At 42.7% G+C, this 13,004-nt stretch overlaps 1 protein-coding gene across 1 annotated transcript in view; it reads right to left on the bottom strand.

Moving 5' to 3' along the window:
* Positions 1-12,754, bottom strand: part of LOC142158737 (leukocyte elastase inhibitor-like) — a 29,190-nt gene extending 16,436 nt beyond the window's left edge. The window contains exons 1-2 of the mRNA XM_075212976.1: positions 12,704-12,754; positions 12,489-12,588 (exon numbers count right to left, since the gene is read on the bottom strand). Of these exons, the coding sequence (XP_075069077.1) occupies positions 12,489-12,555 (67 nt within the window). The 5' untranslated portion in view covers positions 12,556-12,588; positions 12,704-12,754. The remainder of the gene's footprint in view (positions 1-12,488; positions 12,589-12,703) is intronic.
* Between the last annotated feature and the right edge of the window lie 250 nt (positions 12,755-13,004).

The raw sequence follows: 13,004 nt of genomic DNA, 5'->3' as shown, positions 1-13,004 counted from the left end.
TTGCACTCTAAATATTTCAGACATGTCTTCCTGCCTGCACTTAACCCTTGGCTTGTTATTGGATTCCTACGTTCTTATCTACTTGGTACCATGTTTAATTAATATCAGCAGCCTCTTGGTAAGACTTCTTTGGGGTCGAGAGCTGGGGTCTCTTGGTAGCAGAGTCCAAGTCTTGCAAGGACCTCTGGGGAAGACAAAGGATACCTTTAGACTGTGCCCCAAATGAGCCAGTGTCAATTATCAGAAGCACAAAGAGTCCACTTCCTAACCTTGCCCTTACACTGTAATTAGGCTTTTAGTCTAATATGTCTATCAGTCAGGGCTCAGGCACAATTTGTCTGTGTATAGGCGGTTTTACTCCTCTTCTCTATACTGAAGCACAATATGCCTTGTGAATTTGGAATTAAATATTCAGACATTCCACAACCTGTTCATGTAGTATTGCACCAGGCCTTGTGCTAAGGATGACACCCAGCTGGCATTATGCTGGCTTAACTGGTAAAAATTGGGACACCGCATGAATTTAGCTAATAGGACAGAACTATAACAGAAATGTGAAGGCCAGTATTACTTTTCAGAATATGGTAAAAACCCTACTCTTAAACATTCATGACTAAGTAATCTAGTTTGTTTCTACATTTTACTTTCTTCCTATTTCCACCACTTTTCCCCTTATCCATGACATCCTTTGCATACCCCATCCATCATTCACAGTCTCCCATTTACACACTTAAAATTGCCTCATTATTTCTTAATTTCACTTTCTCATTCTATTGTACTATTGCATTTCCACATAAACCTAGCAATTCTATCTACTTTTAATCTTATTTTTATTCTCATTCACGGTTCACTGTCATTATTCTATCCTCCATTCACGCATTTAACCCCAACATGCACCTGCATCACCCTATCCTATTATGCATATCTGCTTGTCCCATATCTGCCTTCTACCACTTTCCAATATAATTCCCTTTTGCTCCAATACACCTCAACCAAATTCATTTAGACACCACTGAAATCTCTAAAACCATCACCTGGGATAGAACATTTACGCACCAATCCAAACACAATCCCATTAATATACTTTTATACTAATACTATTCCAGAATTCATCCCTCACTGCATTGCTTGGGGCATTCAACTGGTCCTGAACCAGAGAAACAAGACCAACCTGTCTGACACAAGACATCCAACGTAAGGTTAACACTATGTGAATCCACTAGCATGCTACCCAGTGCTTGACGACAACCACAAGCTAGGTAAGTGGTTGACCACTATGCTGGGGTCATGAGTTTGATTCCGGACCATGGCCTTATCTGTGTGGAGATTGTATGTTCTTCCCGTGTTTGCGTGGGTTTCCTCCGGGTGCTCCAGTTTCCTCCCACACTCCAAAAACATACTGATCGGTCAATTGGCTGCTATTAAATTGACCTTAGTTTCTCGTGTGTGTGTGTGTGTGTGTGTGTGTGTGTATATTAGGGAATTTAGACTGTAAGCTCCAATGGGGCAGAGACTGATGTGAGTTCTCTGTACAGCGCTGTGGAATTAGTGGTGCTATATAAATAGCTGATGATTAGTGCATATCACATTTCACTTTAGCAAAGCAAACATGTGAACTCTGCTACTTTATTTTAAAAAAAATCTTAGTTTTCCCCAATACAATGCCCATAAAGCCATTTAGTCCACTGTATTACCTATAGCATACCACCCCCCAAAAAAAAGGGTTAACCATCACTAGTGATGCCAGCTTAGACTGCTACTGGCAAAATCAGCAGGGGAACATTCCCAACAAACTTGCTTGTAACTGCATTCTGCTTTGTCAGCTAGCGTTATAGCAGGAAAACCCACAGTGCCAGCTAGTGCTAAAAAGCATTAGGGCTCTTTTCACACCCCTCGCAAGGTGGGTGTGGGATAATATACCAAAAATAGAATCAGTAAAGCATTTTGTCTGTGGTGCACTACAGGTCCCAGAATGCCCAGGCCGCTATTAAGTGTCTGGGTATGCTGGTGCTTGTAGTGTTACAAGCACCATCATAGCCATGGCTACTAGGACATACTGGGAATTGGTGAATCACAAGTCCCAGCAAGCCCTAATACCCAGGGCCTGCTGAGACCTGTAGTGCAAAATGTAACAAAACACACCTTTGTCTTCTGGTTTCCCTGCTACAGTGCCACCAGCCCAGGCTGGCAAAGCCTAGTGCCGATACTAGCCTATACTGATACTAGCTTAGTGCTCAGGGCCGGCGCTAGGGTTCTCGGCACCCTAAGCACAATTTCAAAATCCCCCCAGCACACTGCTCCGCCCCCTGGGTATCAATGCACCCCCACCCCAGGTCTAAATGTTCCCCTCCCCTCTTTCCTTACCTTAAAGGTGACTCCATAAAGATGCTCCTCGCTGCTGGGTCCCGTCCCTCACTGACACGGTTGGGCCGTCATGATGAGGTCATGCCCGACAGTCAGTGAGGGGAGGGGGAGTGGAGGAGAGGTGATGGAGGGACTGTCAGCCCCATCAGCTGTTGGAGGGGAGGGCGGCGGTCGCGATCCATGGCCCCTCACCCCGGCTCTATCTGAAGCTGTGCGGCGGAAGGTATGCTCAGCGGTCACCGCACAGTATTAAAGTACAACAGTATTAAAGTACAATACTTCTATGGCACCCACCAGAGACCGGCGCCCTAGGCAACTGCCTAACGTTGCCTAATGGGAGCGCCGGGCCTGCTAGTGCCGATACTAGTCTATACTTTTTGTAATTATCTTATATGCAGCATAATCCATGCTGATGGTCACCACCATCAGCACGAATCTTGCACCAGACGGGAAGCAACTACAAAAGATACGCCTCTTAGAGGTGCATATCTGGCTACCAGGGTCATCTTTTCCATTGGGCACGATGGGCAGCTGCCCGGTGGCCCCATAGGCACGGCTCTTAATGAGAATAAATAATCCTGCAAAAGAAAAAAACCTGCAAAAAAACCTTCAAGGGTCACTGAGCAAGTACATCTATCTATCTATCTATATATCTATATCTAGGGGCCCCGGTGCACTGCTTTGCCTGGGGCCCCATAATGTTGTTAAGATGGCCCTGCTGGCTACTTATTTTCATACTAGCGTAAACATGTCCTTACTGTACTGCCTGCCCGCCCATTACCTCTCTAATACCCCATTCATACTGCACCAAAAACCCAGACTTTGCCGGGGCAAGTCCAGACGACCCGGGGTCCCCGGAATGGTCCCAGATATAATTCCCAGATCTGATGACCCGGGAATTAGACCCGAGTCTTTTGGTGGGGTAGTCTGCACTGAAAAGCCTGCACTTTTTTTCAACGCGGGTCTCAGACACAATGCTAAACTAAAAAATTAAAAATATAAAAATCACAAGAGGAACCAATAAGAGCTCCTCTTGTGATGTTGCCATGGAGCCAGGCAATATCCCGGGTTCATATACCCGGGATATTGCATGGGTGGCAGTATGAAAGTAGGGGTGTGCACCGGCCACTTTTGGTGTTTTGGGTTTTGGGTTCTGATTAGCTTGCGGTAACAGCCCACGAAAGGTTTTGGTTCTGATTTTTTTTTATTAAAAAAAGCATAAAAAAAGTGCTAAAATCCATATTTATTTATTTTTTTCACTCCTACACTTTTAACCTTAACATTCATTTCCACTAATTTCCAGTCTATTCTGAACACCTCACAATATTGTTTTTAGTCCAAAAGGTTGCACCGAGGTAGCTGGATGTCTAAGCTAAGCGACACAAGTGGGCGGCACAAACACCTGGCCCATCGTAGGTGGCTGTGTAGGCTTGAATGGCCTTTTGCTGCTCCTCCATCCTCTGCAGCATATAGAGGGTGGAGCTCAAGCGCGTCACTGCCTCTTTTAGTTGATGGCAGGGCAGGTTCATGCTTTTTTGATGTAGCAGGAACAGTGAACGTAGTTTATATAAACTATATAACGTATTTTTAAATATTGCAGTACTAATATTTCTTGACTGCAGGAACGGTGGACCTATTCATATATTGCAGTAGAAATTTTTAGAGACTTTTTATAATTTTTTTATAGATTTTTTTAATTATTTTTGTATAAGCTTTTTATAATATTTTTATATTTTTTTTAAATTATTTTTGTATAAGTTTTTTATAACTTTAATAATTTGAAAATAACTATGCCCTTAGCAGAACAGAGCACAGGACACAGGCAGCACCACTGGACTCACAAAGAAAGAAACCACAAACCAGAAGCTCCCTAAATACAACCTCCCTCACGAGTTTTCACTGCCAGAATGAAGATGGCGGCCGCGAGCGGTGAATTTATGACATCAGAGTCTCGCGAGATCAGACGCGAGACTTGGATGTCAGCCTCATTTCGGATTTTTTTCCCGGGCGGAAGTACCCGAACCGTGCTCGGATCCCGTCGGATCCGCACTGTTCGGGTGGGCTCGAATTAGCGAAATTTGAGCGCGCTCATCACTATATGAAAGCGGTATAGGTGTAGAGATGAGCCAGGCCAAGATATGTCAGTTTGAAAAATCATTTTATGCGTTTGAGTTGGACTTACATCTGACTCTATATGACCCCTATAGACATTTTGGCCTACCAAGCCAAACAATAGGCTGCAGCTGTCAGGCCTTGATATAACAGTGGAGCTGTCAGCAAAAGATAATTGTCAGGTACTACCACATCAGATGAAGCAGGTTCCCATTATCTTAGCATACACTTTTTGATAACCTAGGAGTGAAGGGGAGCAGTCCTTGCTGTTCACGCCTGCCTTCACAGTTCTTTACCATTTGACAATTTAAATTGTGAGCTGAAAAAGGAAATTTGTAACTAGCCACTAAGGATGAAATTAATAGAGTGGTTATCTTTATGAGTCAAAGAAATGCCAAATGAAGTTTAACACAATCAGCGGAGGAAATTAGGTCACAAATAAGAATTTTAAAGTAATTAAATTTTATTTGCATATTTGACAGGATAACAAGTTGCAACAGCAAAAAAAAAAAAAAAAAAAAAAACCAGCCCAAACAACAATCAGAAGAGTCTGAAAGTGTGGACTTAAAGAATGAGAATGCAACCAAAACTATTTTCCATGCGCTTATCATTTCCCGGCTGGACTACTGTAACCTTCTCCTCACCGGCCTCCCCCGCTCTCGCCTCGTCCCCCTTCGTTCTATACTCAATGCGGCTGCGAGGCTCATCTTCCTTTCTCGCCACTCCTCTTCTGCCTCCCCTCTCTGCCTTGTCCTTCACTGGCTCCCTTTTCCCTACCGAATGATTTTCAAACTTCTTACCCTCGCCTACAAGGCCCTCTACCACTCTACTGCCCCCTATATCTCCAATCTCCTCTCCATCAACACTCTCACCCGGTGCCTGCATTCGGCCAATGATCATCACCTCTCCTCCACTATAATCACCTCATCCCACTCCAGAATTCAAGTCTTCTCACAAGCTGTCCCCTTGCACTGGAATGACCTCCCACACTCCATCCATTTGTCCCCTAACTTGTGCTCCTTCAAACGAGCACTCAAAACTCATCTGTTCCTCAAAGCCTACCAGCCTTCCACTTAACCCTCTTTCCATGCTTGCTCTCATCTCCTGGCTCCTCCTCTTAAGAGGGGTGCGCTTGCGCCACTCCTCTGACTAGCTTTGTGCCGGCCGTCTGTTTGCCCTCCCTTTAGGTTGTAAGCTCTTATGAGCAGGACCCTTCTCCCTCCTGTCTCTCTACCTCTACTCCAACTTCAATATTTTTGCTTTCCCTGGAGCATTTGAAGTTTTGGTACTTCTCATTTATTGTTCTGTACTGTTATTCCCTGTACTGTCCATTGTTTGTACTGTGTTCGGCGCTGTGGAAACCTTGTGGCGCCTTATAAATAAATAATAATGAGAAAGTTATATGTTGGAGTGTGGGGTTAGATACATATGTCTGTATATTCCCAGTTCTGGAAGTGTGGCTGAAGTGTGTACCGCTGTAGGCAAGTAATCAGAATTGGTGATACAGGAGTCAGAACCAACAGGTGTAATGGGTTGGAGAAAGATAGGTTGTAAATAGTGGTGAACTAGTTGCACATATGATATATATATATATAAAAAATTCTTCAGTTATTAAGCAAGTTAATATGTCTGTAAATCCCTTGCTTTCATTCTACTGAGGGGCTTCATATAAGGTAAATTCCTTATTTTGGGATAATAAGATCATTATAGAGATATTGCAATATGCTCTCATTTACATTTTAAAACGTGTTATAACTCATACAGAGCCTTCAAGTTATAAGTAAATTCATAAATTGGAAGTTTGGTCAGGTGCATACAGCCAATCATCTACCTCTAATGAAATCAAGCACGTAACTAGTGTTCTGCTTTATATGACTGACACTACCCATAAGCTGTGTACACACTACAGGTTTTTCACCTGATTGTAGTGCCAATTACGTGATAAACGGCCATTAGATCCAATATTGCTCAGTGTGTACGCTCCCACAATCATGTTTTATCGTACCAAAGCACATCGTTTCGGATTTTATAACCGGACTTAAAATCTCTATAAACAATGGAATGATGTCGGGCAAATTGTGCAGTATGTACGCACTCACGACCAGCAGTGTAGGCAGATCTTTATGTAGTTTACAGATTCATGATCTTTTCAGCTGATGGTTAAGACAGATGTAGAGCACAGATCTGAAGGTAAATCTTGTAAGACATGTATAGTGTGTACACAGGAATCGGCATGCTGATCAGGACTTTCAGTCGTTGGCAAAATCGTTAATGATACCACATTGGGAAAAATTTTCTGTACTGTGTACCCAGCATTACAAGATTACAGGAGTTACTATTATAAACGTGAAACATTTCTGCTGCAGCTGTACAGTTATACCACAGTTTACAAAACAAAGAAATGGAAAGCTGCAAGAGTTCTTGGGGAAGATAGGATTTCTGCCTCAGCTTTGTTTTCACCTTATCAACAAAAAAGATTGGAAATCGTGCCTTACCGTGTGTTTTTTTCTCAGTTTGAAACTGTATATTTCAGAGATGTGGGTGGTGCACAGGAAGCCTGTGATTCCAGCTTGCCGTTTATGAAGCAATGACAAGACACTGTTAAAGGAGGAAGTAGAGGGAGGGAGGGATTACAGCTAGGGAGCAAAGCAGAAATGATAATCACTGTGCACAAGACTGATTTATATAAAATGTATAACTGTTCCAGGGATCAGGTGTAACAGTGCAAATCTATATTCCAACTGTATTAAAGTTAGTTGTCCAGTGTACATAGATTATCAAGCCATGCCGAGTGCAAGCATTTCATTATTTACATAAACATAATACTTGGGCCCAGTGCAGGGCCGGACTGGGACTAAAAATCAGCCCTGGCATTTAAAGTACACAGGCCCACCTCAGTTCCAGTAGGAAATAAACTATGTGCCGCCGCGCGGCGCCGAAGTGGGCGTGACCAACATGGGGCATTGATACATACATTATAATAAAACATTACATTTATGAGAGTCGCCCAAATTCAGGACTGCCCCACCAGATTCAGGACAGTTGGCAGACTGTCCTCTCTCCTACCTGTCTTGGTCCCTTTTACCACTTGTAGCAGTTGGTTTCTTTAGCTCAGTTCTTTCTTGTCTTGATCCTGGAATATTGGATGCCCTATTTTGAAAAAAAAAAAATGGGTACACGAGATTTAGAAAACTCCAACCAGCCCCGGTGTTAAAACAATAGCACTCACGTTTTATAATTAGGCCATTCTCCAGTCCAATAATAATATTCACATTTAATAAGTAGACCTATTCCCCTCCAACCAGTCCCAAAATTAAATTAACAGTATACCCATTTACTCAAAACCAATTTTCCTCCCTGCAAACAGTCCCAGCAATAAATTAAATAGCATTAAAGTTTAATAAATATAGCCATTTTCCACAACCATCCCTAGCAATAATTCATATTCACATTTAATAAATAGCCCTCCTCCCCAAAATCAGCCCCATATTCAATTGCCCCCACCTACACTCCGCCAGTAAATAGCCTACCTCCCACACTATATTAAGATCCTCCCTTTCCTCACATATTATATTAAAAAACTGCACGCATACATGCACACAATATGAACATGGGACTATGCACGCACACTATAGCCACCCAATATAGCCACATGGGGCCACACACTGTAGTCACACACACTAAGTAAAATGGTTCCGCGCTACCTTACCTAGTGTACATTGCTGCCTTTGGGAATGGTGATGGGGTGTGTCTCAATCCCCAAGAATAATAAATGGTAGATAAAAGCTTATTTCCCAGGCGCAGAAGTAAATTGCTGAAATGTTGCATAAAATAAATTTATTTTGAACCAGTGCACTAGATTTGTTGAAACAAATCCGCATATGCATATAAACACAATCCAATTGGAAGTGTGTGTTCAGCCACAATGTAGTATAAACCAAGAGAGTTGCTCCATTAAATAATAAAATACAGCAAATAATCTCTAAGCTCATTAGTGGAATGGATTAAACCCAGACTGGTACACTTTGAAAAAGTCATCCAATGCTGTGAATGTCCAATATTCACACACATAAGAAATAGTCAATAAACTGGTGCATAAGCAAATACCGTTTGAGTGCCTGGGACTGTTCAAATTTAGAAAATCCCGAAGTAATGCAAATTAATGGTGTGCACATTACCATGCTGACAACCGCATGACAAGTGGCAATACATAGCACTGTGTTGCCTATAAACTGCTATATCATACCTCAATAACTTTGTATGACATCTTCTAAGCACGTCAATCAGTACCACACTATGTAAGGATAGTTAACAAAGAACACATCTGCACGCGTATAATGAACTACAGCAGTGCTTTGACTTTTTCTTAAAGATATTTACAAGGTTACAATGTTCTTCTAAAACCAGGTACCCTTGTTAAGTTATTGCCTATGTGCTGCTGTTCGGTTATTCAATGATAGTACCCCACACCCGTTGCACACTGTAGCCACAGACACACACACTGTAGACACACATACACTAGAGACACACAGACATACACTACAACACTTACCTTGTTACATCCTTCCTGCGCGTTGCTCGGCGGACGGAGAGTCAATGACAGCCGACTATGAAGTAATGACTTATGACAGCACCTGTGACGTGATGCCGTCCCATGTGATTACTTGCATAGGAGGCTGTCACTCACTCTCCGTCCGCCGAGCAGCACGCAGAGTGCTGTTGCTCGGCCGGCATGTTGCAGACCGGCCCATCTGACCATCGGCCCTTCTGGCATTTGCCAGAAGTGCCAAATGGCCAGTCCGGCCCTGGCCCAGTGCACAGCCGAAGATCATTAATCATTACCGAACTACATCATTTTATGAGTATCTATATCCAAAGTTTGTGGCTTTATCATCTTATTTCTCATGATATTCTAGTATTTAATTCATAACTCCCAACATTTGGACAGCTGGCAGTGCAATGAAAAAAAGATGGCGTAAATATGTACTCTCAACCAGTTGAATCTAATTTAAATATCCTCATGGCCACGATACCAGATGTTCGAGTTCACCAAGTTCACATACCATCAGAACATGAGAAATGAGGCACCCCTGCAGATTCCATCTTTTTTGTGACACAGAGCTATGCTATTATAGGGCAATAAGTGAAAAGAACCAAGTGGAAACTGGAAGTACCACTTTGTCTGCTTACAGCCCATCCATTCATTGTGTGAGGACACCAGGATTGGAACCAAAGCTCACTAGATACCCAGTCTTCTAGGTTCACAGGTCACACAGGTAAGGAGACAGGAAAGAGATAATAATCCCTTTTATTAAACAAAGTGCACAAACTTAGTAAAATACAACAGTGCTCCCCAAGGAAAAACTTGTTCCCCCACCAAATATAACTGTCAGAAAATCACCAGTACAAACGCCCCAACAACAGGTTACCTCCAAGAACAGAGTCCTAGCAGGCCCAAACTCCTGGTAATAAAATCCACAGCTGACAATCCAAGTGGGCCAGGGTTTCTGATCCATAAGGTGGGTCGGTGCATCTTGCGGATCCCAACCGCTCGGCCAACTCTCCACCAGCTTGGTGGGACCCTGGGTATTAGTCTCCCTACCGATGTAGGCTCACCAATTCCCCAGAATCTGCGAGTGTCTCCTGATAGAGTGGTAACAGAATCAGTCCTAGAGTTACAGTGTCCGATCTGTGACAAGAAGCTCCTGCTTCAAGAATTCCTTTTTGGCCCTGAGAGAATACGGTTACTCTCAACCAGTCCAAGTCCTTGCTCTCAAGATTCTCCAACAACAACCCCCATCCCCCAGACAGCTCCTTTTTGTCCCTTCTCACAAGACACCCGATCCTGGCCACCTCCCTGGGTCAACCCCCCGCTCATTGTCCTCTTGTGATTGGTAGTGTGAAGAGTTTGGGTGGTAACAGGGGTGGAAATAGAGCATAACATCAGTGGTCTCCCACCTGTGGTGATGGTGCCATTCAGACTGTGTTGAAGAGTTGCAGGAACAATAGTTAGCAAACAGGGAGATTCCCCCTCCTGATATTAGATACCTGACCCTCCTATTTTTAACCCTTTCCACTTTATTTTACGTCACAGGGTCCACAGCTGTTTCACACTTCCTGTGAGCTGCCTCCCCCCTCCCTCTCCGGACACCACAGCAATAACAGATCTGGCCACCGGGCGGCATTTAATAACAGAGTGGGCCACGGTTGTTCAATTGGCCCACTGAGGACAAACCGGGTTGGCACGATATTTCCAATATAAGCCCCAAGTCTATCACACATTGCATATCAATATGCCAAAACAGACTTGTAGGGAGAGGAAAGCCAGGTGCCCTGGACACATACCCTGTATGTGAATATAAGATACCCGCTAACACACAAGCAATTACAACACACATTCTGCATTCAAACACACATTTTAAAAAGACAAACTAATGTAAACTAATATGAATTGACTATCCAGTTAACACACACAGATTATTGCACAGCAGTCACCAACACTAAACAGACTATCCTCACTCATTTGCCTGCAGTTGATCAGACCTGCATGCAGAGCTACAAGCCTCCTTTCTCCACCTCTCTAACACCAGGATCCTTCTGGTGATTAATGAGGTCAACGTCTGGCAAGGTCAGCTGGAGTTGAGATGCTAGTGTGCAAGCAGTCCACAGCACTATAGGCCAGGATACCAAAACAGTAATAGATGGAAAGGAGGAGTCACTTCAAGATTTATGGTCAGCACGGTGGCTTAGTGGTTAGCACTTCTGCCTCACTGAGGTCATGAGTTCTACTCCTGACCATGGCCTTATGTATGTTCTCCCTGTGTTTGTGTGTGTTTCCGCCAGGTGCTCCGATTTCCTCCAAAAACTTACTAGGTTAATTTGCTGCTATTAAATTAACTTTAGTCTCTCCCGGTCTGAGTGTGTGTATGTTGGGGAATTTAGACTAAGCTCCAATGGGCAGGGACTGATGTGTGAGAGTTCTCTGTACAGCGCTGCGGAATTAATGGCGTTATATAAATAGCTGAAGATACGTTTTAGAATAAGCTTCTTTTTTTTTTTGGGAACTCCAACTTCCAACAGTTGGTTTATACATATTCAGTCATTATTACTTAGCATACCACCTGCACTGACTAGGTCAAGTGTTTCCTTTAGTGCTGAAGTCTCCCCAATTCCTGTACAGTTGCTAACATGAACTCACCCTCCACCACCCCTGGCTCTAACTTTGCTGACAATGACAGTAACATTACTAATAGATCTAATAGTACTAGGAAGGGATGTTGATCATTAAGTGGCACAGGTAACTAGTGATTAACATCCCTTCATGGTTCTGTGCAATCAATGCTATAACTACAAGTTAAAAAAATTTCACTGTTTGTCTAAGGTGTGTCTCTGCCAGGCTGTTATCACCTTTACATCTGAACTATAGAAGGTCAGTTGTCGCTTTACTAAATGAACCTCCCTCATGTCCTCTTCCTCTGAAACAACCTCAACATTCTGTCAATAAAATTCCTTACCTTTTCCTTCACTCATCTTATCCTATTTTAGAACATGCTATTCAGATTTTCAGACACTTCTCTGTGTGTTACTCTAAACTACTCTCTTTAACTCTACTACTCATAGTGATGGCCATTGCCTTGATTTCTGCCTATCTTAATCAACTTCTGATATTTTTAACATTCCTCTGCCTCTCTGAGACAACATGTGCTCATCTGAAATTTCTCCTTCACCACTTTAATCCCTTTGCACTCTAATTCAAGCAAGCCTCCTCATGCCCACTCATTTTCAACAGCTTTTCACCTCTCTGCAATAAATTTCCTCCCCAGTTTCTATATTCTCCTGTCCTGATCTGTCAGCCCCACATCTTAAGACCCTAGTAACAATCCTTGGTCATGAGTTTCCAGACACCCTTTTTTTTCTCAGTAACATACAATCTCAGGCATGCACAATAATAAAAAAAACAAAAAAAAACAACTTATTTTACAATGTAGAATGCCACTGTAAAAGTCTCATACCTCCAAGGACTTCCAGAACATTGCGATTTGCCTTTGTTACCGAAATGATCTCGAATGTTCCAAACATATATGCGGTTAAGGTAGGTATTTAGTTGGCAATCTGCAGAGAAAGGATGCAGTGTTACACATTGTCAAACAATACATCTAGATTAAAGATAAACAGGTGGAGGACATATGTGTGACAAAATAATAGCATAAAGTCTGATTTAACTTACATGGTTTGAAAGTGTCTTTTCCTACAGCAGGCTGACAGGGTGTGGCTGAAGTCAGCGTTAACATAACAGCTGATGAGAGCTCCTTTTTAAAAGGAAGGTGGGAGTGTCCCTTGCCCATCAAGCTAGGGCTGTGGGAGAAGTGTCAGGTATAAAAACATGTTTGTGTCACTGGTCAGTGTGACTGATACTAGAAAGCTGGGCTCTGTTTGTTTAGGGTCACAGGAAACTGTATGGAATATCAATTTTTTTTGTCCATATAGTATATATATATATATATATATATATATATATATATATATAT

This window comes from Mixophyes fleayi, chromosome 5 (assembly GCF_038048845.1).
Source record: "Mixophyes fleayi isolate aMixFle1 chromosome 5, aMixFle1.hap1, whole genome shotgun sequence".
NCBI classification, from domain to species: domain Eukaryota; kingdom Metazoa; phylum Chordata; class Amphibia; order Anura; family Limnodynastidae; genus Mixophyes; species Mixophyes fleayi.
Note: the sequence above shows the minus strand (reverse complement) of the source record. Positions and strands in the feature narration are given on the sequence as shown.